Source organism: Catharus ustulatus, chromosome 14, assembly GCF_009819885.2.
Source record: "Catharus ustulatus isolate bCatUst1 chromosome 14, bCatUst1.pri.v2, whole genome shotgun sequence".
Classification (NCBI taxonomy): Eukaryota; Metazoa; Chordata; class Aves; order Passeriformes; family Turdidae; genus Catharus; species Catharus ustulatus.
In genome coordinates, this window is record NC_046234.1 from 5,179,910 (window position 1) to 5,203,250 (window position 23,341).

General features: G+C 58.5%; 1 protein-coding gene and 1 long non-coding RNA gene across 3 annotated transcripts; one reads left to right on the forward strand and one right to left on the reverse strand.

The window, feature by feature from the left end:
* Positions 1–324: 324 nt before the first annotated feature.
* LOC117002930 (glycine receptor subunit alpha-4) lies at positions 325–11,207 on the reverse strand. 2 transcript variants are annotated; one of them, XM_033072478.1, is made up of 10 exons: positions 11,101–11,207; positions 8,486–8,619; positions 7,974–8,041; positions 7,087–7,310; positions 6,910–6,992; positions 6,580–6,720; positions 6,282–6,496; positions 5,892–6,041; positions 4,986–5,090; positions 325–2,620 (listed from the first exon to the last, which is right to left on the reverse strand). In XM_033072478.1, exons 1-10 carry the CDS (start codon positions 11,181–11,183, stop codon positions 2,333–2,335), a joined length of 1,491 nt encoding a protein of 496 aa, XP_032928369.1. In that variant the 5' UTR covers positions 11,184–11,207; the 3' UTR covers positions 325–2,332. The 2 variants fall into 2 exon arrangements, with proteins under 2 accessions (XP_032928369.1, XP_032928370.1); XM_033072479.1 differs by lacking the exon at positions 4,986–5,090.
* Positions 10,755–20,452, forward strand: LOC117002931. Its single transcript, XR_004419438.1, has 3 exons — positions 10,755–10,878; positions 13,952–14,061; positions 18,698–20,452. It is a non-coding gene; the product is annotated as an uncharacterized LOC117002931 (long non-coding RNA).
* Positions 20,453–23,341: the final 2,889 nt, after the last annotated feature.

A 23,341-nucleotide genomic window follows, 5' to 3' on the forward strand; every position in this document is an offset into this window, starting at 1 on the left:
GGATGGGTGGAAAGGGGCTGGGGTGACAGTGGGGGGCACCCCACAGAGCTGAGTGGGGAGAGAAAGTGATGAGGCTTGGGGCTGAGGGCTTGCAGGGGGCTCCTGCCCAGCCCTTCTGGTATCTCCCACCTGGGAGTTAAATGTGACAGTCATCAATTATGTCAGAAAAATCACCTGTGGAGAGGTTATAATATCTATGCGGGTATAACGGTGGGTCAGGGCTCCTGTCCCCACAGGGCAATTGTGCCCTTGTTCCCTCCCCAGGCTGTGAGTGGGAGCTGGCTGCAGTGTTCTTGGCAGAGACAAATCCCCAGCACACACCACTGAAAATCCCAGAAAGCTTTATTTGCGTAGGAAGATCGATGCTGTTTAAAAACCCACTACTGCTGGAGACTGGCGTGGCCACCCAGTGCCTGTGGTGCTGCTCAGACACTGGTACCTCCCTGTTTGGCACTGCCTCGGGTGCTGGGGAGTCGAGGGTGCCTCCAAATGGGGCCTCCTCAAAAGCAAGGCTGGCCTGGACACACAGTGGGGCCCCATGGGGAACCCCACGGCAGGAGAGGCATGCACAGTGCTGGCAATGGGATGGAGCTGGCTCAGCCAGTCCTTGTGAGTCCCTCAGTCCCCTCCTGGGGTGGCCTGGGGCCAGTTCTCTGCCCTGTCTGTGAAATGGGTGCGTGTGGCTGAGCACTCTGTGGGACTCAGGGGGCTCAGAGGGGCTGGATGATAATGCCAGTCAGTCCTGCGAGGAGGAGGGTGAGGAGTGGTGCCTGAGGAGCCAGGCCAGGGATCATAGCAGGGATTTCTGCCTGGGTCTGGTTTCAGAAGATGCTGGCCTCTTGCCCGTGTCCCCCTGCCCTGCAGGGTCCATTCTGCCATGGCAGGTGGGTCACTGGAGCACTTGCTGTGCCATGGGGGCACTACAGCCTTCAAGGAAAAGGATGAAATATTTCCATCCTGCCCTGCCTGAAAGAGACTGGGCCCTCTCCTGCACCCATGGCCATGGGGCCTGCTGGGCTGCAACCTCCTGCAGGCTGACTGTAGGCAGGGGGAAAGGAGAGCATCACCACACTCCTCTCTGGAGGACTTAAACATCACCTGTTGCTTTTATTTCCTGCAAAGCATGGAGAGTATCCAGGTATGGAGGGCCGGAAGCCTTGCTGAGCTTCTCCTGTTGGGGTTCCAGTTGCTCTCCTCTCCAATGGAGGAGTATTAGGGATAAACCTGCCCAAGGGATGCTGCACCCGGTGCTGGGCTGGGGAATGGGGCAATTTTCACCTCCATCCCTCTTCTTGGCACTGTGGTGCTGTGGGAATGCATCAGTCTGGGGATGCCACCACTCACTCTGCTCCTCCAAAAGGATTGGCCAAGCTTTCCCCACTGCTTTCATCCCAAAAGATCTCCCTTGGAAGATGGGCTATGGGCTCCCACCTGCTGATAATCCAATGCCATCTCCCCAGTGCCAAATGACTCCCATTTGCAACTGCAGTTGCTATCTGTGCCCCTTCAGTGGGATTGAGCTTTTCTGCTGCCTGCCTCAGGGCTGGCATTTCCTTGGAGCAAACAGAGCCTCCCTGCCACATCCTGCCTGCAGCCCTGGGCATCCCAGGCAGTTCTGAGCTCTGCAGGGAGGCCAGCATCCCCTGCCTGCTGCTTTGCTGTGCATTGGAGCTGGCTGGGGCTGGAGGGGCCCTGTCCATTGCTGGGCAGGGGGCCGTGGGGCCATAGCCAGCACCCTGTACAGTCCATGTGCAGACAGGGGTGCTGCCTGCTTTTTCCTGCAACCAAGCTGCAGGCCAGAGGAGAGGACTGCAGCCTAATCCCTGGCTGCTCAGGGCCCACAGCTCAGTGATGCAGGCTGGAGAAGCAGCAGCCTAACATGGTAGTTGTGGACAGGGGGAGGAGGTATTTTTCTGGAAGAAGATTTTCAGGAAAAGCTTTCTGGCCACTGTACTTTTCTGTGCCACAGTACCCAGGGCTCTCCTGTGCCCCTGGACACCCGTGGCTTCCCCCACAGGCCAGCTTTCCTGGGGAGGTGTTGTTTTCCTGTGCCCTGACAGCACAGCATCCTGGGGTACCTGGGGGTGACACCATGCAGGAAGCAGGAGGGGGTCCCTCTGTCCAGCTGACCATTGGGACCTGTGATTGTTGATCCCCCCACTTTGTGCCACGGAATCCAGTGGGGCACGGAGGCTGCCACACGTCCAGGCTCCGAGGCCCAGCCCAGCTGTGCCACTGCTCCGAGACAGAGGGAGATGTAGTTCTGGCTGAGCTCGTGGCACCTGAGCACACTGTGGGGGTCACACCAAGAAGCAGTCATACTTTTCCAGCCTCAGGGCACCAAGTGGATGTCCTCTGAGCGCAGCACTTTGTAAACCACCCAGTAGAAGATGTTGAAGACCAGGAAGGTGAAGGGGAAGACGGCTCGGGAGATGGTGTCGATACGCTTGGCCCGGTCGATGTAGCGCCTGCGGAGGCTCTCCCCTTCCCGCAGCACGGCGCTGGCTGCCGGGGGGCTGTACATGCCAGGGCCCTCCCCAGCCCCCTCCTTCGGCTGCAGGCACTGGCCCAGCCCGTAGCCTCGCAGGTAGAAGCGGCTCTCACGGCTGAGCTCTTCCTCCTGGCGAAGGGAAAAGCCGTCAGCCAGGGCGCCCGCGGGTGCTGGTGCTGCAGGGCTGAGGCTGCACGTCCTACACACCCCGTGGTGCTGGGTGATGGTGCCTGTGCCAGGCTGGGCGCTGTCAGAGAGCCCCAGCCATGCAGGCAGGAGCACGGGGCTGGCAGTGCTGTGCACAGGGTACGGGGTGGGCACTGAGCCCCTGCCTTCTCATCCAGCACGTGTTTCAGGGTGCATCCAAAGGCAACCCGACCCTGGCAGCCCAACACACATCCCCCCAGCTTCCTCCCAGCGCCAGCTCCGGGGCTTGGGAAGCCTGACTCTGGCAGCCAGAGGGATAGAAGGTGAACTGGTGGAAGGGGGCACATAGGGGTGCAGGGTGCATTTGGTGCAGGGAGCTGAGGTGTGCAGGCACTGCTGTGACCGTGCTGTGTTTGCTGTGGGAGTGTGACTGTGATGCTGAATAGGAGGGGATGGGCAGCTTGCTGGGGCAGAACAGGGCAGGGATGCAGGAACCTGGCTACCACCAGGGTTTGCAGGGCACCCAAGTCCCTCCAAGAACCCAGGCCCTCATTTCTCCCCATGTCTGCTGGGCAGAGACTGCCTGGTGCAGCAGAGGAGGGAGGCTGAGGGAGCTGCACTCCTTGCTGGTCTCTCTGCCCTTGCTCACCCTCTCTCTCCCCTTGTTGGCAGAGGGCAACGTGCCCATGGAATTGCATGTTCATGATCAAGGCTGCAAAACTACGGTGAGTCTCTGGCCGCAGCCCACTGCCATTGTTCAGGGCACCGATTGGGTGCCTCAGGGGCTGGCCAGCAGTGCCTGCACTCCTCCCCATCAACAGCTGTGCACTGTTTGCCACTTGCCTTGTCCTGCTTTTAGCTTTGGAGAGGGTTATGTGTGCAAAGATTTGATGAGGGATGGGCATGTGCAAGCACAGGCTGCACATCTGGCATTTTGCTGACCCCCTGGATTAATTTGGTCTTTGTGGCTCAGCTCAGCTCACCTCTGCCTTTGCTGGTGTTGTATCTGGCCGCTGTGGGTCCCTTCTTCCAAGGCCTGCTGCAGGTCAGTGCCTCACTTTGCTGTTTGGGATCCCAAACACCATCTCTGGCCGGCACTGCCCTCCAGGACACAGAGGCTGCTTGCTGAGGTCAGCCCCTGCAGGTGCTCGGCTGGCACGGGGGCTCTCATGCAGAGAGTTTGTACCCTGGCATCTTTATTTAAACCCAGCAATCCACAGGCTAAGCAAGATTTTATAGTGGGAAGAGCAGCAGTGGCTCAGATTGCTGAGGTTAGTTCTCATTTGCAGAACCGTTTTATTTCCCTGCCTCAGGCTAAGTGCCTGCAGCCACTCTGGGTGGGGGGAGCTGGGGTGTTCTGCGTGCCCTGGGGACCAGCAGCTACTCCCCCAGCCCGGGGAGCCAGCAGGCCCAGCCTGTTCCTGAGCCTGGATTTGGGTGGTCTGTGGGAGGGATTTGCCCTCAGGCAAATCAGGCTGTGAAACCCGGGCTTTGCTTTCTCAGGCACAGGAGCTGTGTGTAGCACAGATGGGGCTCTGCTCCTCTCTCTGACTGAGCAGCACCCTGAGGTGCTGGCTGCATCCAGTGCTGTGCCAGCAGCACCCCGGGGTGGCTCTGCAGCCTTCACCTCAGGGCAGCTGCACTTTGGTCTGTTCTAAGCCAGCAGATGGCCCTTGGGTTGGACAGAGCCTCCCTCTCCCTACCCTGGCTGAGTGAGTATTGATCTCCAGGAGTCATCTGTGAAAGGCAGGGTGCAAAGATGCCTCTCCTGGCATCCAAGGGCTGATGATGATATAGAGGAGGTGAGGGTGAGCAGGCCTGATCTCCTCCCTACAGCTGTGGTTGACCCCCTGCATCTCCCCAACATCTTGGGAGCTTGCCCTGCCCCACACTTCTCCCCATGCCTCAAGCTGCAAAGTGCCCGTGTGCCCTGAGCAGCTGCCTGTGCTGGAGCGCCTCCACCCTGCCTGCAGGAAAGCAGAGCCCTCAGCCCGCCAGAGGTGTGGGCATGGCTGGGGAGCCGGGCAGCAGCCCAGGAGCAGTCATCAGTCAGCCCAGCATCACTCACCTCAGCAAAGGGGACTGTGCCGGTGCTGCTTTATGGAAGAGGAGCCAAAGGCATGGAAGGGGAGCATTTACAGGGAAATCTGCTCCATTCCCATCCCTCTCTCAAAACTTTTGAGCCCAGCAATTGGCAGCCGCATCCATACTCTGTGCAAATCACTGGCCTGCTTCTTCCACAGGCCCTTGCTGGCCCCCCAGGGCCGGCTCCTGGGGGCTCGTTTTGGGGAGGGGAGGGTGAGGCTGGCTGGGGAAGCACGGGGGCTGCCGGAGGGTCGTGCTTTACCCGGGAGCTGGAGAGCTGCGAGAGCGTCGCGTAGGTGTGCTCGCTGCTGTGCCGGCTGCTCAGCTGCCGCAGGGACTCCAGGCTGGCCGTCCCGCTGCTCAGGCCCTTTTGGCATCCAGCAGTGTGCACCAAACAGAAACAGGACAGCGGGTGACCGAGGGCTCTACCCCGGCCCCGGGGCAGCGGCTCTGCGTGCCAGGATGGGGATGGCGGAGAGAAGGGGGCTCTGTGTAGGGGGAAAAAGTGTGCCCTGGCACCAGGATCTGTCTTCAGCACATGCTGAAGGGATTTAGGAGTCTGTGAGTCTGTGCGGTGTGTGTGTGTGTGTACTCATGTCTTCCGTGGAGATCTGGCACCTCACAGAGTGTTTATGGCAAGAAAATGAGGGTGGGGCAGCCGCATGCCTACCCCAAGCTTCTTGCAGGTCTGATGCCTGTGTTGATGGGTTGACAGAGGGGAGGACTATTTCCACGAGTGAAGAATCCTGCCTCTCCAGATCCTGCTGCACTCCCATCTGCAGCCCAGACCTGTCCCTGGGTGCCACCAGGTCCCTGACAGAGCAGTGAGTCCCTGTCACTGCTACAGCACATCAAGGAGCCCAGGTTTGGGGCTGCAGGAAAGGGGAAAGACTGGTTTTCCCCCCATCCTCACTGTTTATTTTTCTGCATTTTTAGAGGAAGCAGAGCCTAAGCATGTCCCAGCAGGAGAAGGACAGCACCCTAAGCAGGGCCTGAAGCACCCAAGGGTGCTGTGCACTGTGTGCAGTGCCCCTGGGTGCCAGAGGAGCCATCTGGGGCAATGGAATGCAGCTCTGCCCTGGGGGGTGCTGAGAAACTGTCCCTGCAGCCCTGGGGTGTCCCCTCAGGGGCTGAGGATGAGCAGATGTCATGAGAGGGGGGGACTCACCATCCTCTGCCGGCGCTGGCGGCGGCGCAGGCGCATGAACTCCTTGTGCTGGCGGGAGACAAAGTTGACGGCTGCGTACTCCAGCAAGGCGGCGAAGACAAAGAGCAGGCACACGGCCATCCAGATGTCAATGGCCTTCACGTAGGACACCTGCCGGGGTGAGAGGGGGCTCAGGGTCCCACTGCCCCCCTCCTTGCATGTCCCCCCCACTAGAGCTCTCTCAGCCTGGGCACACGGGCCAGTGGTTCTGAGTATCACTGTGTTTCCCCTCAGCACATGTGCTGTTCCACCCAGCTGCTGAGGCTCCAAAGCCCAGCCATTCCCAGGGAAGGGCTGCCCCTGTCCCTGGGTGGCTGCAGAAGGGCAGCCCAGCACGCAGCCAGCACTGACCTTGGGCAGGGAGGCCCGGGAGCCAGCACTCTGCGTGGTCATGGTGAGCACCGTGGTGATGCCCAAGCCCACCCGGGCTGGCGCCGCATCCATGTTGATCCAGAAGGAGACCCAGGAGAGGATGACAATGAGCAGGCTGGGGATGTACATCTGGATCAGGTAGTAACCCATCTGCCTCTCCAGGTGGAACTTCACCTCGATGCAGGTGAACTTGCCTGTGAGGAAAGATGGCCCCAATGGGCAAGAGGGACCCCTGGGCCATGGCGAGGGGCTGGCAGCAGGTCCCTGGGGTGCTCACCTGTGTTGTAGTACTTGGTGCAATAGCCCAGGTCCTTCTCATCCCTGAGGATGAACTGTGGGAGTGTCAAGCCCTCTGCCACCTGCACAGCCTCCTGCTCCTCCAGCCATTCGAAGATGAGGTCGTTCATAGTGTAGCCAACTGGAGGGGATGTACGGAGCCATGGGATGGGGACATGTACTCTGTTCAACCCCACCCTGAACAACTGCTTTATCCTGCTTATATCCCTCAGAAAAAGTGAGCTGCCAGCTTTTGGGATGGCATGGAATGGGAGGGGATGGGATGGGAAGAGGGAAATGAAGCACAGCTTGAACCCCCTGAAGTACTCACAACTCTCCAGCTGCATGGTACATGTCTGGATGTCCATGGGGAAGTTCTTGAGGTCCATGGGGCAGGACAGGATCAGTGTCAGCCTGGAGGAGGCAGAGGAAAGGAGGGAGTTGTTGGAGCTGGGGCAGAGGAAAGCTTTGCCTCCCCACTCAGGCACTGCAGAGGGGAAGGTTCTACCTAATGCTGTAGAGCACATTGCCATTCTTGAAGATGCGCAGGAGCTTGTTGTCAGTGGTGACCTCGTGGAAATTGGCCCCTTTCTCGTTGGCAAAGAACAAGTCTGGCTTCCAGATGGAGTCAAGCATGGAGGGGTCGAGGTCGAGGGAGTCGTCAGGGTACTCCCGGTACGCCAGGCGGGGGTCGTTCCACTGCTGCCGCAGGAACACGTTCACCCGGTAGTCCTGGGACACAGGGCACCACGTCAGCTGCCAGCACCCCGTGGTGCCCGAGAGGGAGGAGGAGGATGAGGAGGAAGGGATGGAGGAGGAGGTGGAAGGGGCTGCCCCTGTTGAGGCTCAGCCCTGCTGTTGCTGTGTGCCTGCTACCAATAAAGCATGGAGCAGGGGCAGCTCAGGAGCTTTCCCATGCTATTGGCAGCCAGGGGAAATTAAAAAGCCAAGGCCACAGCAGCTGAGAGTAGGAGGAGGTGGAAGACCAATAATTGCTGTCTGCAGCATTCTGTTCATGGCTCTGTGGGCCTGTTGATAGTATTAAGGCTTTTGCAGAAGCACAAATAGGAAATTTTTAGCCCTGGGACTTCCTCTGGAGGTGTTCCTCACCCACCTAATGAGGCAGGGGGCTACATCCAGCTGCCCCATTGTGACCCTTTTGGGCGGTCTTTCTTCCAGCTCAGGCACAGGGAATGTGACCCACACAGCCAAGCTTTTGTTAGCTGACCCCAGAAAAGCCACAGCCATGTGCTATGGCTTTGCATGTCCCCACCATGGTGCCAGGGGCCCCTGTAAGCACAGCCACGGCACTGGGACCCACACACTCCCTGGCACAGCTGCTGCCATCCCAGGGCCCTGGAAGAGGAGAACCCCCCACGCCAGCAAAACCCTCACCATGGTGGTCTCGGTGACGGAGCCAAAGCTGTTGATGAAGATGTTGCATGTCACGTTGACGGGTGGACCTGGAAAACAGTGTGAAGCCTCCTCTTGGTGCCAGCTGCTGAGACATGTGTGCTCTGTGGGCACACATGGGGACACCGGCTCTGGCACACACAGGTTCACCAGCTCTGGCACACATGGGGACACCAGCTCTGACACATGTGGGGACACCGGCTTGGCACATGTGGGGACACTGGTTTGGCACATGCTACGTGGCTGAATGCACACAGGCATCCCCTGCCTGCTGCGGCCACCCCTGGGGTGTGGGGCTGGACCCCAGCACGTCCTGCAGGCACCGCAGCCGCCCGCACTGTCAGGCAAAGCGAGCACACGATGCTGGCATGGAGCAGCTGGGACTCTGGGGAAGGTGTTGGGACAGAGGGATGTGGGTCAGGGTCCTACCCCAAAGCCCCTGGGTTTGGGCAGCCAGTCTGCCAGGTTTGGAACCCTCACATCTTCCCTCTTACCTTTGAAGTTGGGTCGAATGCGGGCGTCGTACCCTGAGGTTCGTCCCATGAGCTTGTCCAGGAAATCAGAGGGTGACATGGGCTGGGGTGAGCTTCGGGAACCAGCTTTAATCTCCTCCCGCCCTGAGACCAGCCTGTGGGGCAGAGGAGGCAGGTCAGCTGCTGTCTGCTGGCACCAGGGTTTGCAGGCACATTTTGGCACTGTGTGGGGACACTCAGCTGCCAGGGCAGGTGGCTGTGCCTGTGCTGCATCCACTCAAGTCCCCAGTCAGCGTGCTGGGGGGATCTCTTCCTTCTGCTGGGATCCTGGTGGCTTTTCCCCTCACCTGCAACAGTCTGAGTGTCACATGCTCTCGTTTTGCCTGTCCCTGCTCCACCATGTCCCTTGGCATGGGGCTGGGGGGCAGTGCCTCCTGGCGCCAGGGCTGTGGGGAAAAGCAGGGAGGCTCCTTCTCAGGTTCCACCTACAGCTCCAGCTGGAGTTACTGAGCAAACAATCACACGCTGCCTGTCATGGACTCATGGCTTGTGGGGCTGGGGGAGACAACAGCCCTGCCTGAGTGAGGAGATGTCCAGTGAGGAGAGCACAGCTGGGTTCTGACAACTTGCCAGGGGCCAAGGAGATGTGGCAGGAGAGGAGCAGCAAAGCCCACCTCCACACCAGCCATGGCAATGAGCTCTCCCACACAGCGCTCTGAATGATGATGGAGATTTATTTAAACTGACTCTGGAGGGGATATTTTTGTGAATGCATCTTAGCCTGCCAACTTCTCTCCTCCTGTCAGTCTATAATGATAATTTCAAGCAACAATGCGAGAGATGTTCACTCACCACATTGCCAGGCATGTGGCTGTGATGGAGAGGAATTAGCCAGAGATCTCTGGACAGAAAAGGAGCTTTGAGCATGCTGCTGGTGCTGCTGCGTGCTGCCTTATAACTCCACCAGGTCTATGCCCAGGTGGATCTCACTCCTGCTTGGAGCTACAGCCCCATCAATACAAGAGGGTGATGCTGGGAACCCTGTGGTCCTTCTTCCAACCTCTTTTCAAGGGGGTGAAATTCACCCTAGAGGATTTATGTGCACCCTTACCAGCTAGAAATGGCCACAATCAGAATGTTCCAGTGGGGCAGGTTTTCCTGTAAGTGGAGAAGGGCAGCAGAGAGTACCTGAGATTCGTCCTGATCAAGAGCAAAAGGCTGGGATTTTCCCTGCCAGAAGTGCACCAGCAAGGTGTGGTGCCTGTGGGAGGAGGGCTGCAAGAGGCCAGGCTAACAAGGAGTTAAGTGAGGCTTCTGCCCACCACACAGCTGTGAACCATGTCCTCCTCAGCAGGAGACGACAGTGAGGGTTCTCCCCTGGAGCACACGGCAGGGAGGCTCCCGGGCTCCCTTGGCAGCTCCTTGAAGAGGCTCAGATAACTGGCTGAGCCACAGCGGATCTGCAGCCCCGGTGATGCTCAGAGCTGCGTGGGGGATGCCAGAATGCCCAGAGAGCAGCCACTTCCCACAGCATCCCTGCCAGGGCCATGCTGGAACGCAGCCCGTGGGCACAGCCCCTGCCTGCAGCTCCCCACCTGAGGCACTGCCTGCCCTGGGGCCTCTGCCCCCACCCTGGGCTGGGCACCGCAGGGTCCTGGAGCCCAGCACCTCTGTGGAGCGACTGGATGGTAGGGCTGGAAAATGCTGATGTCTGCCTAAAAACACCGCCCTGAGACAAGCAGTTTCTGCACATGAAGCAATTCTGTTTTACCCCCTCCCTGCCATAAATGTTGCAAATCCCCCCATGCTGCTCCAGCCATACTGGCTGAGTGGTCCATACTCAGCCCGGGAGTCCCATAGCCCCCAACCCCTTCCTTCCTGACCCACTTCACTCTCCCCTGCATCCCACCTTGTCCCAGATAACACCCGAGGTGGACAGAGATGGAAAAAGGGACCTGGGGGCTTTAGGTTTTCCATCCAAGTGGGCCAAGAGTTGTTCCTGCACCCATGGGAGCTGAGGCACCCACTCACTGTCCCGAGTGATCCAGGGTCTGGGTCAGGGACTGTCATGAGCTCTCCTCCCCCCAAACACCATGAGCCAGGAGAGGATGTGGACATCTCAGGGGCTTTGCAGCACCCGAGAAGGAGCTGTCTGGGAGCTGAGCTACCCGTCTCAGCTCGCCCTTTCTCCCATGGTGGCAAGACTCTCCCGCTGGCCCGGAGCCAGGGGAGCCCTCAGGGGCTCCTGGGGACAGGCATCCTCTGGCTCAGTGGGGGACTGGAGGGGGAAGGTCTGCTGGGTCCCCCGGCGTGCTGGGTCAGGCTCCTGGGAAATGGGGAGCGAGGCCAGATTTGCGGGAGGTCCAGACAGGAGCTGGGAGCGTTCTGTCTGGGGCATCAGGCCCCGGAGACAGGTCCGGATTGGGGGTCGGGATGAGGGTTCCGGGGCTCGTCCGGGTCTGAAAGGGCATGCCCAGGTCCCGCAGGAGAGCTCTGTCTCCGAGAAGGGGTGATACCCGGGTGCCGGAGGGGAATCGCGGCTCCCGGGGGATGGGGTCCGGGTGCCGGGGGAGCGGCTCGGAGAGCAGCGGTCCCGCAGCCCCGCGCAGCACCGAGCACCCGCGCCGTGCGCTCACCTGAGCGGGCCGCGCCGGGGCAGGAGGCAGCCGAGGAGGAGGAGGAGGAGGAAGGCGAGGGCACCGGCCCGGAGCGCACCCATCCCGCCGCAGCCCGCAGCCCCGCCGCCCCGGGCGCACGGGCATGACCCGGCCGGCGGCGGCGGCGTCCCCGCTCCCTCTCCCGCCGCACCGGGGCCGCTGCCGCCGCCGCTGCCGCCGCCCCCCGCCCGGTCCCGCTCCTCATAGTCCGGGCGCCCGCCGCGGGGTGGGCGCCGGCCGGCTGCGGGCCCCGGGAGCCGGGCGGAGCTTCGCCCGCCGCGGCGGGGAGGAGGCGGGCACGGCGGTGGGGGGCTCCCGTGCCCGTGCCCGCCCCCTCCCCGTCCCCTCGGGGCCCTCTGCCGCCCGGCCCGGGCTGTCCCGGAGCCCCGCGTCCCCCGTGGGGGCTCCTGGGCGCGGGGAGGGAGCGAACCCTGCGGGGTTCGGGAGGGTCTCGGGGCGCACCGGGACCGAGGGATGCCCGGGGTTGGGGAATGTGGCAGCACTGATGGCTGTGCGAGGGATGCTCGGAGAGCAAGAACCGTACGGAGATCAGAGGACGTGCGGGGCTGAGGGATGTGCGGGGACCGAGGGCTGAGGGATGTCCCAGAGGAACTGCCCGTCGGGTGGGGGGGAGCGCCTGGGGTAAACCGGGCTCCTAAAGCCTTCTGCCTGGCCTTGGGGCCGCAGCTCAGGGCCCTCCTGCTGGGACCCCTGCGCTTGCCTTTCCCAGAGGCTCAGCGGACGGACAGACTGTCCTGGGTGGGCTCCTCGGGGAGCACAAGATGGACAGTCATGCCTGCGTGGTGCGGGAGCTGCAGCGGCTGCCAGGGAGAGGGAAACCAAGGCAGAGCGAGGGGAGCTGCCAGGGCAGCTGGGACTCGGGCTGCTCGGCTTTGCCCTGTCCCCTGAGGCCACCCGGCCAAGCCGCAGAGTCGCCTCTGGTCCAAGGCAATCTGTGATTAATTTGCAAGGAAGTAAATAGTATTTAAAAAAGATTAAAGCGCGGAATAAATTATTCCTGGCAGTTATGTCAGTCAGGTTTCTGTTCACTCTGCTGTGGCTGGCTCTTCTCATTTATTTGTATTAATTGCAGCCTGGTAATGGCTGGGAGCTGCTGTACAAAGCATTGCTGCAGGGGTCCACAGAGCAGGATCTCAGCGGAGAAGCAGAGCGCGGTGCCCCCTGTGCCTGCTCTCCCCAGGGCAAGTGAGGGGCTGCACAGGACTCTGAGAGGTCCCCAATGGATTTGCTGTAGGAAGGCAGTGTGAGGCAGGGAGGGAGGGCTGGCTGTGCGAAGCTGAGCCCGGGTGCTGGCCCAGCACGGGGCACAGGGGGCTGGAGGCGGCAGCCAGCGGGCACTCGGCTCGAGGCAGCGTGCGGGAGTGCTCATCCCCGCTCATCGGCTCTCCAGCACCAGGAGCTGGGACAAGTCTCCTCTGATTACCGTTGCTATTAATGTTTACGGCTCCACGGTGCTGGGAGGCGCAAGGCACAATGCGGAGCCCCAGGGAGCAGAGCGAACGCACACTGTGTGACAGCTCCTCTTCCACACACTGTCCGAGCTAAGCCGACCTGACACTGCTGGAGGAGGGGAGCCCAGTGCGTCCTCTCTGCTCTCTGGGGAAACTGAGGCACTGGCATGGTGTCCCTGCATCAGCTGAGGGGCTGAGGTTGGTCAGAGCGGCTGGGGGCCAGCCTGTCAGCTGGCCATGAGCGTGGGAGCTCAAGATAACCAGCTACAAGCCATGAGTGCACATGCTGTGGTCAGCAGGGCGCTGGGACCGAGCTGACAAGGCTCTTGGAGAGGCTGGTGAAGCCACTGTGGCTCCCTGATGGGCAGCACTGGGGGAATGTGGCAGCCACAGCCCTCCTGCCCGCCTTGCAGCTCTGCAGGCAGCCAGCACTGCGAGGAGTGAGGCAGTGCTGAAAATAAGCTCTGAGAAAATGAAGGCAGCGAGCATCCCACCAGGAGGGCGAAGGCAGAGCTGATTTGTTGCTGGCTGGGGTGGGGGGATGGAGCACAACCGTGCCCAGGGGATCCCAGGATGGTGCCTCATTCTGGCACGGGGATTTTTGGGAGTGACAAGAATAGGCTTATCCCTCCTGTCCCTCAAATCAAAGCATGAGGTGGTTTTTCTGTAAACAGTCAAGGTTCCAGCCAGCAGGCAGCTGTCAGCTTTGGGCTCCTGGAGACAGACATCCACCACCAGGCTGCCCTGAGGCTGCTCTCCCCAGAGGCAGCAAGACTGGGCAGGGGGCAAAGACCACACTGATCCAGTGGCTGCCAGCCTGGTGCAGCTCCCAGGGGGATCCCTGTGTCCCTGCCCCAAAGCTGTCCCTGTCACCATGCCAGGCTCTGCTAATAGGAGACATGCAGGCAAGAGAGACTGGGTTTGCTCCGATGAGGAGAAAAGTGGGATATCTTTTTCCCTTTTCCCTCCACTATCTCTGAGTTCACATCAAACTGCTCCTTTGGGGCCAGACACTTACCTGCCTCAAATCTACCTGGCTCCAGAGCCTGGAGAAGGGCTGTGGCAGTCTACACTGCCTGTACCCCAATCCCTCTCTGCTGCTCAGCCTTGCATTGCCACATCTACTGATTGAATCCTGTCTGATAAACGAAACTCTGAAGTGTATTTGCAGACAGCACCATTACAAGGTGGGGGTGAGTCACTCAACCTCTTGAAAGCAGGTTGGGCTTTTTTCCAGAGAAAAGATTCAGGTGCTTAAGCTCAGTTTCAGGATAAAGACCAGTTTTGTGCTATTTGTGCTGAGGGGTGAGGGAGAGGGAGGACAGCAGGCTAAGGAGTGCGCTTTGCTCTTCCTGTAGGACCACAAAGTTATCCTGCTGCTTCCCACTCATCCTTTGGAATGACCACAGATTTGCCTTTGCCCTGAAGACAGGAAAACCTGAAGCATCACGAGGGACAGAAGCTTCAGGTGGGCACGGGTTTGTGGTGGGCTTGGAGAGTCAGTTGCTCTGGGGAGGGTTTGGTAGCAGCTTAGAGGCAGCTCCTGGTTTGGGGGCATTTCTTGCCCTGCATCTGTCAGCCCCAGACCCAGTGAAGGGCTGGCACGTGGGCCAGGACAGGATAACAACTCTGCAATTCATAAGGCAGAGTCTGATGCTCGGGGAGACTGTGCTTGTTGTAATTAGAAAGCACCACATTGCAGGCACCTCCATCCTGTCTCCTCATTCTCTCCTGACTTCCTTCCCCTCTCCCAAGGCTCCCAGCCAGCCCAGCCAGCTCTGGACATCCTCCTGTCTCTTTTGTCCCAGCATTGGGATTTTCTTTTGCAGAACCCAAGGTGTGAAATAGAGCTGCTGCGTGCAGAGGGCTCTGCCAGCCAGCGTGCAAGGGCTGCTGTGCACTTCTGTGGATCAACTGCTTAAATGCTTAATGAGCCCTGGGGAGCAAAGCACTCCTTGTGAAAGATTCAAGTTCTCTGTTGCCTTCAGTTTAGGGCTGTGTCAGCTCTCCTTTCCCTTTTTTAATCCTCTGTCCAGTGAAAATAAGGGAGAGCAGGCACAGTCTCATCACTGTTTCTAAGAAAAGCAGCAAAACAAACAGGAAAACCCCACGTGCCTGCACTCGGGGAGAGAACATCCCCTCCACCCTGGGGGGACATGGAGGCAGACTCCCCCAAAGCAAACATTTTGAGGCATTTAATGGGGTGTGAAATTAATGCTGGAGAAAACACATTCTTGTGGGTGGCTGTGCACTGCTGCCAGCCCGAGGCTCTCCATGGCTGCCCAGCGTGAGCCCAGTTTGGACGTTGTGTTGTCATGTAATGTCACTGTTCTCCAGTCATGCTGGTCCTTGCCTTTCCCTGGAGAAGACTGTGGGTGCTTTCCTTTCCCAGCAGGAGCAAAAATCATCTCATTGCAATAGATGGTGAAGGGATCAGTAACTGTAGTGGTGCTTTGGTGGGAGGACTGGGGCCCCACTGGCACCAGAGCATGGGCAGAGAGCCCAAACATGCCCCCATTCCTTAGCAGGGCAAACAGGCACTGGGTTCAGGTGTAGCCACCAGAGGGACAGGGCAGGATGTCCCTTTCTGTGGCCTGGGAGGTCATGGGTTGCCAGGGGTATGTGGAGCTGCTCCTAAATGAAGACACCATGTAGGAGCAGGGGAAGGTGGCACTGGGGACCCCAGTGGGGGCTTGGTGTTTATGCAGCAGTGCCAGCAGGACCCAGTGCCTCACCAAGCAGGGCAGGGTGACCCAGAGAGGCTTGCAAGGTGAACTGAGACATTGGTCCCAACTCCAGAAAACGTTGCTCTACGATTTTGTGGCACTTTTCCAGGCTAAAAATACCCCTGCTGCTGGTGCTGGGGGTGGGCTCTGCGTGCAGTGGCTGTGAAGGGATGCTCTGTGCTGCAGGACTGGCCAAGGGCAGCTGGACCAGCCAGCTGGGGTGGCCCTGCCAGCGCCGTGGGGCTGCCCCTCCTGCTCCATGAGCAGCCAGGCGCAGAGGTCACCTCTCCTCTCGCTCCAGATGACCTGGCACCTCTCTCCAGGGCAGTGCCAGATGCAGCTGCTCATCCATCCGTCCCCAAAATACTGTGTGGGGACACAGCATCCTCAGTGAGCGCTCTGAGCTGTGCTTCAGCCCAGCACTGGGTTCTTTGCTGATCCCAGAGGGTCACTCAGGCTCAGCTGGGAGCTCCTCAGGGTGGGATGTTGCAACAGGGCTCATTTTCCTAACGAGGTGCAGTGAGGCCTGAGGACTCAGCCCATCGCCGTGGTTGTGGTGCTGCTGCATGTGCTAAGGAAATGTGCCCCCAGACCCTCCATACAGCTGTGGGGGAACATCACTGGGCTGAGAGAGCACTTACCTGTCCCTGTGTGTCTGAGCTGCTGGGGGCTGGATTTGGGACACCAGAGTGGGTGGCTGGAGAGGACAGGGTTGACAAACCTCTCTGAGGCTTGGATGCCATCCCAGCATGGCAGGATCCAGCTGGGTCAGCCCCATCCAACTTCAGTGCCCTGCTGGCCATGGGGAGCAGCTTAGTCCTGCTCCTCTCTGCCCTTCCAAGCAGATCACTCACAGCATCCTGGAGCCCCTAAGCACCTTCCCTGCAGGCTGGGAGGTCTTTCAGCTGTTCTGAAAGCCATCAAAGAAAAGAGAGTCCAGTGCTTGTTCTTCAAAACCACCCCCTCACAACAGGTGCTTACCCTCATCTGTCTAACACATTTCTCCTATTTTATGGCAGGCTCTCAAAGAACCATTTTGTGTACATCCTACCCATAGTCCAACCAAGTGACTGCCACCCTGGCCTGAAGACATGGACTGGATGGACAAAACTTTCCTTTGTCTGTCCAAGGGCTGCAGACCTTGTGTCTCCTGGCCCTGGTGCTGCCCTGCTTTGGGTGGGCTCTGTGGGTTGTGTTGGCAGATAGAACAAGCAAGGAGGGAACTGCAGACAGAGGGAAGGCTGGAGCAATGGCACTGCCTGATCCTGTGACCTTGGCAAGCCAGCAGGATGAACAGGGAGATTTAATTTAGATAAGTGTCAAGCAAGACTCTTGGGGAGAGCAGCAAAGCCTGGCACAGATCCCAAAACCCTCAGAGGACACCTCGCTTCCCCAGGGTGCCTGACCCCTGCTATGTCTGCCTCCAGCATTTCCAATGTCTCTGGAGAAAATCTACTGGACTTTGACACTGCAAGACCCCTCAGCCCTAACCTCTGCCCTCCCCTCACCCACTGCAGCTCTTTGCCCTGCCTGAGCATGGGAGGGGAGGAGCTGCTGTGCCAAATCAATGCCTCAGCAAGGCTGGGCACTGGTGGCAGTGGGGGAGTGGGGACAGGGTCAGCATGGTGCCCCAATCTCCTTCCCATTTGGGGTACCCAGCTCTGTGCATCCTTGGCCATGGTTGCCATGGTGATGCACATCTCTCCCTGCAGCAGGAGCACTGGGGTTTGATGAGCTCTGTTCACTGTTGTGGCTTCCACAGCTCTCCTGCCCTCAGCCCCAGCAGTCTCCAAGCAGGAAAGCAGAAGGAGATCACCAGGAGCAGATCATGGGGTTGTGCTGTGTGCCATTCCCTGTAGGCTGCCTGCCCCCACCTCCTTGGGTGGCACTGCTTTCATTTTGTCTTCAACTAGAGACCCCCAGGAGGGACAAGTTTGAAAAATGGAGCATTGCACAAAAGGTGGCAAGTGCAGAGGAGAAGGGATAAGAAACCAGGCCCTGTGCCCCTGGTACTGCCCTGCACCCCCAGCATGGCCCCTGTGGTGGAGATGGAGGATTTATTCAGACAGCAGCAGGTCAGGGAGCTGGTTCCAGGGGGAATATTGACTGTGTGTGGAGCTGCCACAGGGGCACCTGCATCCCACAGAGCTGGTAGATGTCACTGTGCCAGAGAAGCCATGGCTGGGAGGGGACAGCCTGCTGAGTGCCACTGGGGTGGTGTTGGTCATGTGGCTGCAGAGGATGGTGCCATGGGGAGCCTGCTCTGATCCCAGGTTCATTCCCACCCCATCCTCTGCCTCCCACTGCTGTGGGCTCTGTGCTGTCTGTTCTGGGGTCCCTGCAGCAGGTGGCACCTTGGCAAAGCATCTCCTCTGTCCCCATGCCAGCACCTCGCCATCCCCAGGGGCTGAGGCTGGCTCCCAATGCAGGGAGGGCTGCACAGGGACATCACCTCAGGAGAAGTAATGCCTGGAGCCACAAATTAGTCCATGGTCCCCAGAGCCACCCCAGACCCTGCATGGTGTCCATGGGCTGTTCCCAGCTGGAGGGGGGCACAGGAGGGTTTTATGGCTGCTATCCCCAGTCCTCTCTCTGAGAGCTGCCTGTGCCTGCAGCCCTGGGGAGAGGCAGGAGGTGCCAGGTAGGGAATGTCTGCACATCCCACACCCACCTCCTGGTCCTACTGTTGGCTTTGCTCTCCAGAAAACACCACAGTGTGATCTCTGTGGCTCAGGCACAAAGAGCTGTGACAGTAATGCCACCCTGGGGGCTGTCACTGCTGTCCTTTTGCTGTCCAGCCCAGCCATCACCTCCCAGTGCCCACTTGCTCATCCTTCAGGAGAGCCCTGCTGCATCTGGCACCTGCCAGCCTGAGGAGAGGGCTCAGAGAGGCTGGGTCAGACCCTGGTCCCTGAGAGGGGCATCACCCTGACATGTGTGGGGACTGGGGCTGGCAGGGGACATGAGAAACATCTTGCTGGGCTCTAGAAGGAAGTACAGGGACAGGCTCTGTCTCTGGGCAGGAATCCAAGGCTGAGCACTGCAGGCACAATCTCCACTGCTCAAGGGCTGTTCTGGCTACCCAGGACCTCCCTCAGCATCACTCCTGTGGGCTCAGGGAAGGTGTGGGACAAGTTAGCACCTCCTTGGCTGTTTGGAAGCACATGATTTCACCTAAGCCTTTTCAAATGGGTCCCCTGGGCAGCAAGAAATGAATGGGGACACCCCAGAACTGTCCTGGTGCTGGCATTTCCTTCACCCTCCCTCTACAGACCCCACTGCAGCTTCACAGGGACAGAGCAATCCTGGGCTGTATTTGCTGTTCTCATCTACCACCCCCTCCAAGGAGGCAGGATGACATTTGTCTTTCCCTTCCAGGATTTTCTGAAAAGTAAATGAGAACAGTTCAAGAATATGACCCCACGAACGGCAGAGTGAGAGAGTAATGAACAGCCTGGAAAACATCAGAGTGAGGCATCTGTTTACCCTCCAGTAGGAAGAAAATCAAGGAGAAAGGCAGTGGATGTGAAAGGCAAATCTGTTGGAAAAGGAGCCAGGGGAAAAGAAATCACCTTCTCCACAAACCTGTGATTAATCTGAGGGACTCACTGCGCCGAGTGAGAAGCTTTGTGGGAATTTCTTTTGAAATTAGAAACCAGACTAAGAAAGTTGTTTGTACCACTGTATTATCCCCAATTCCTGCAGTAAATAACAGGGCTGTTTGGTGGATGAAAGGAGCAGTGAGCAGCCAGGAAGCCTTCCAGTGCCTGGGCTGTCCTCCCACCAGCTGGGCACTGCACGTGGCATTGCTGGCACCTCTTGGGTGCACCCTGGGCTCCTGCCAGCAGCTGCCTGAGCCCCTGATCCCCCAGGCACAAGCACAGCCTGAACACTTGCACTCACCTGGTGCCTCAACCCGTGGAAGGTGTGGGGACAGCAGGGAGGCTCCTGCCTGTGTCACCCTGGGGATGGCAGCCACCCTGCCCCGAGCATGGCAGGTCCCTGCTGCCCCCCAGCAGTGAGCCCAGGCACAGGGCACAGCCTGGACAAGATCTTCCAAACTTAGAAACTTGGTAGGTTTAAAAAGTCATACTCTGCAGAGGGAAACATCAGCCAGAGACACCAAAACAGAAGGGCAGACATCTGCTCAGCCTCTCTGAAGGGTGACTGCGTGGGAGGTGAGCTCATGTCGGTGCCATCCCTGCTGGCCAGCACCTCTGGCTGCCTCTGTGCTCCCAGATGAAGTGTGGACAGGCAGGAGATGAGTGCTGCTGCCAGGTAGGAGGGCTCTGTCCCCGGGTTATCCAGCAGGGCTTTGCTGCACTGCCTGCACCCCTGCTGGCTGGGGAGGGTCCTGAGAGCCCCAGAGCATCCCCGGGGGGCTCAGGGTGCAGAGTCCCACAGCCAAGGCTGGCACCCTCAAAGGGCTTTAGCCTCTCCTCTCCTGTGCAGCCCCTGCCCTTCCTCTGTCATCCTGCAACACTGGCCTGTCTGTCTGTCCTTCAGTACGCCTCCCCTGTCCTCTGACAGCCTCTACCAGCTTCTTCCTTTTTTAATTTAATTTTTATTAGCACATTTTGCAGCCTTGCAGCAGCCTGGGAATACAAAGAGGACAGTGAGGACAGCCAGGCCTGGGCTGGCTCAGAGGGAGTCCTTGGCATCCCGGGAGGAGGCAGCTGGACAGATGCTGCTGCAGCCACCACACTGTCACTGTCACTGTCACTGTCCCTATCTCCTCTTGGTTTGGTCGGGGCTGCCCGGGAAAACAGGAGATTTTGCACAGCAGGAAAATCCCAAATTCCTGCTGCTTGGATTCCCTGGGTATTTTCACCCCACTGGTGGGGCAGGGACATGGGTGAGGAGGAGAGTTAAAATCAGCAGCAGATGACAGAAAATTCATCCTGATCAGGGATGCGAGTGGCTAAAAATAGCAGCAAGGTTCTCAGCTGTGACAAGATACGCTGGGATTTCTCCTGCTGACGGATGTATAATGGATAAGGACGCTGCACATGCCACTGCTGGTGCCCCTTGGGTGTGCCCAGGGCTGTGCCTGCATTTTGGGGAGCAGAGCTGACCCAGGGCTGTCTGTGTTTTGCTGGGTCAGCACACACTGATTTTGGCCACTGTGCATCTTTGAAAACCCAGCCCCAGCCCAGGGGAGTGCAGAAAATGAGCAGTGCAGCCCTGTGGGGCTGTAAGCAAAGCAATCAATTAGCAGGGAATACAAATCCTCCCTGAAACTGCAGGAAACCCCCTTCTCCCAGCTGGCCTCCCTGCTGCCTCCTGCCTCACCCCAGGCAGGGCTGCCTGCGTGCCCAGCGTGTGCTGGAGGGGGAAGGACAAGCACGAGGCTGTCCTGTGCCACCAGAGTGATGGGACAAGTGTGACAGTCTGCCGTGGTTGTGGATGAGGTGGCTGCTCACACAGACACGGACAGGGGGTGCTCTGGTCCCCTGCCCCACATGCTCCTACTGGCTTTTCCATCTCACTGCTTTGCCCTAAAGTAGGGAGTGCCATGAAGAGGTGCCTGTGAGGCTGTCCCTTTGCCATTGATGTCCCTTGCTTGTCCCCCCAGCCCCAAGCTTGTCTTCTCCATGGCCCAGGGGAAATCTGAGTCTGAGCTGCAGCTGTGAGAAGAAAAACCCACAAAAATTCCAGAGTCCTTTCCACGTGGGGAGCGTATTTAGAGATGTGTGTGTGCCCGTCCAAATATTTCATTTTGGTGAAGCCCTTTGCAGCATCTCAGTGCAGATTGTGGGTGGCTGGGGAAGGAAAACCCCCTCCAAGCCTTGCCCCTGTCAGCCCTCAGCACAGCTCACAAGGAGCAGAGTGTGGCAGCCCCAGGCTCTGTTAATGAGGACTGGTAGCTAAGCCTTCATTTCCCTGGGGGTGGGGGTGGTTTTGGATGTAATTGGTCACTGCCCAAGGGTCAGAACAAATTGCAAGGTGATCCATATTGATTTATAAGCACGTTTATTTTTACCAGCCTGGCGTGTTCCCCTCCTGGCTGGCAAGCAGGGATGCGTCCTCCCTTCCCCACCTGAGAAGCAGCAGAGATGAGCCAACAAGAGAACTTTGATGTGGGCTGGCAGGATCCCTGCAGCTCCCCTGGGGCCCCATCCAGGAAGGGGCTGAGCTGCAGGACTGCTCTGAGCATGCAGAAGTGTGCGGTTGGGTTTGCAGCAGAGGCTCTCACGAACTCTCTGTCAGGAAAATTAATCCACATACACCAGGTTTATGTCCAAAAAGGAGACAGAGGAGTCCTTTTACTTTATTGGAATAAAGGGAGAGGCCAGGGGGCATTCCCCTGGGGTCTCTCAGATTTTTGGAGGACACAGCCTCCTTTTTATCCTATTTTCCCGGCCTCATTTCCCTCTCTCTTTCCCCATTGCTGAGGTACTTGAGAGGCACAGACCCCAAACACCTGATACCTGAGATTCCCCTCTAATGTATAACCTCCCTTTTAATTTTTAATTCTTATAGAATTCATGGTTTTTCCCCATTGCTTCTTCCATCTTTCAATATCCAATTTCATTTATCAGCAAACCTACAGTTTGTTTGTAAAGGCCAATATATCTTTTCCATTCATCAATCAGTGGAATCCATCCCATTATTTCTTTTATCTCTCAGTGCTGGTTTTATCTACCAGCAGACCCACAGCTTGTTTGTAAAGACAAATCTGACATTTCTGCACAGTTTCTTCTCCTTCAAGCCTTAGAACTGCAGGGAGGGGATTTCTCCCTTTTCCCTTTCCTGCAGCCCTGCTCTGGAGCATCCATGGAGCACTGAGGGGGTGGTGGGCTGGTCCCCACTGCCACTAATGACAGGGCCAAGGGCTTTCCATTCCACTTTTTGTCACTCACTCGCTGACAAAAAGTGCCCAATAGCCAAGAGTTCTAAGCCAGGTTGTGCAGAAATCACAGTCCCTCTGAGCTGCTCACCTTGTGCCCAGTGAGGTAAAACGCCCACTTCTCTCCAAACTGTTCAGAAATGGCAGAGTCAGCAAGCCTGGAATTTATGTGGAAACAAAAAGAGGGGTTTTACCCCATGCAATATTTTATTATTTTCCTGTCATGTTGCATTTTATATGTTTTATTTATGGGGGATTTTTTATGTAATACTTTTTCCTCCTGCTGGCTGGGGTCTCTCTGAGTTTCCCTGGGATGCAGGCAGGGCTCTGCTGGTTTCCATTGGCTGGAGGGGTTCTGATTATTTCCAAAGTGGCATTGCAAGTCTGTCACCTTCCCATAGCCATCTCAAGGTAATCATGGCCAGGTGACATTGCTGCCAGGCCACCTTGGTGCCACCTTGGGAGCTAATGCTGCTCAGAGTGGTGGCAGATGCTCCCCCCCACTGTGTTGTCCCCTCCCATCCCAAATCTGGCTGAGGACACCAGGCAGCCCCTCTGCCATCCTGCAGATGGGGAATGAGGCAGGGAGCAGTGCTGTGGGGCCAGGAGCTGTACCCCTGTGATGTGGGGTGCAGTTGGTCACCACCACAAAGCCCTGGCAGCGTTTGCACAGATGCCCAAGTGGTGTTTCCCCCCAGCCCACCTGTGGGCAAGCCAAGGGTGGCTTTTTGGGTTGGTGGGGAAGGGGCAGGGTCCCCACAGGGTGGCCCAGCCTGGTCCTAGCCTGCCACAGCCCAGACTGCCCAGCCCAGCAGTGTCCCCAAGCCCAGGGACAGCCAGGCCCTGCCACCTCGCTGCCTGGCACAAAGTGGGGCATTGAGGGACACAGCAGGGCTTTGTCCACCCTGTGCCTGCCGGGAAGGGGCCGGTTGCCCTCTGCAGGCTCCCGTGGCCCTGTGCTGCCTCCACAGCTGCAGGGGACCAGGGGCACCCATGGGAACTGTGCACCCATGGGACATGGGGCACCTGAGGGACCAGGCTGTGCCTGCTACAGCCCCGAGGCCGTGGGGACCCACGAGTGTCCCGATCAGAATGTCATTGCCCCGTGGGGGTGATGGGGCTGGGGAAAGTAGCTCCAGGATTCCCATCAAAAGGGGGAAAGTTTCCAGTTT

Excerpts from the sequence above, each read along its gene's own strand:
- LOC117002930 (XM_033072478.1), bottom strand. The coding sequence starts at position 11,183 with ATGGGTGCGCTCCGGGCCGGTGCCCTCGCCTTCCTCCTCCTCCTCCTC. Across the intron at positions 8,042-8,485 it reads CATTCGACCCAACTTCAAAG|GTCCACCCGTCAACGTGACA; the intron begins GTAAGAGGGAAG and ends ACTGTTTTCCAG. Across the intron at positions 7,311-7,973 it reads CCGTCACCGAGACCACCATG|GACTACCGGGTGAACGTGTT; the intron begins GTGAGGGTTTTG and ends CCTGTGTCCCAG.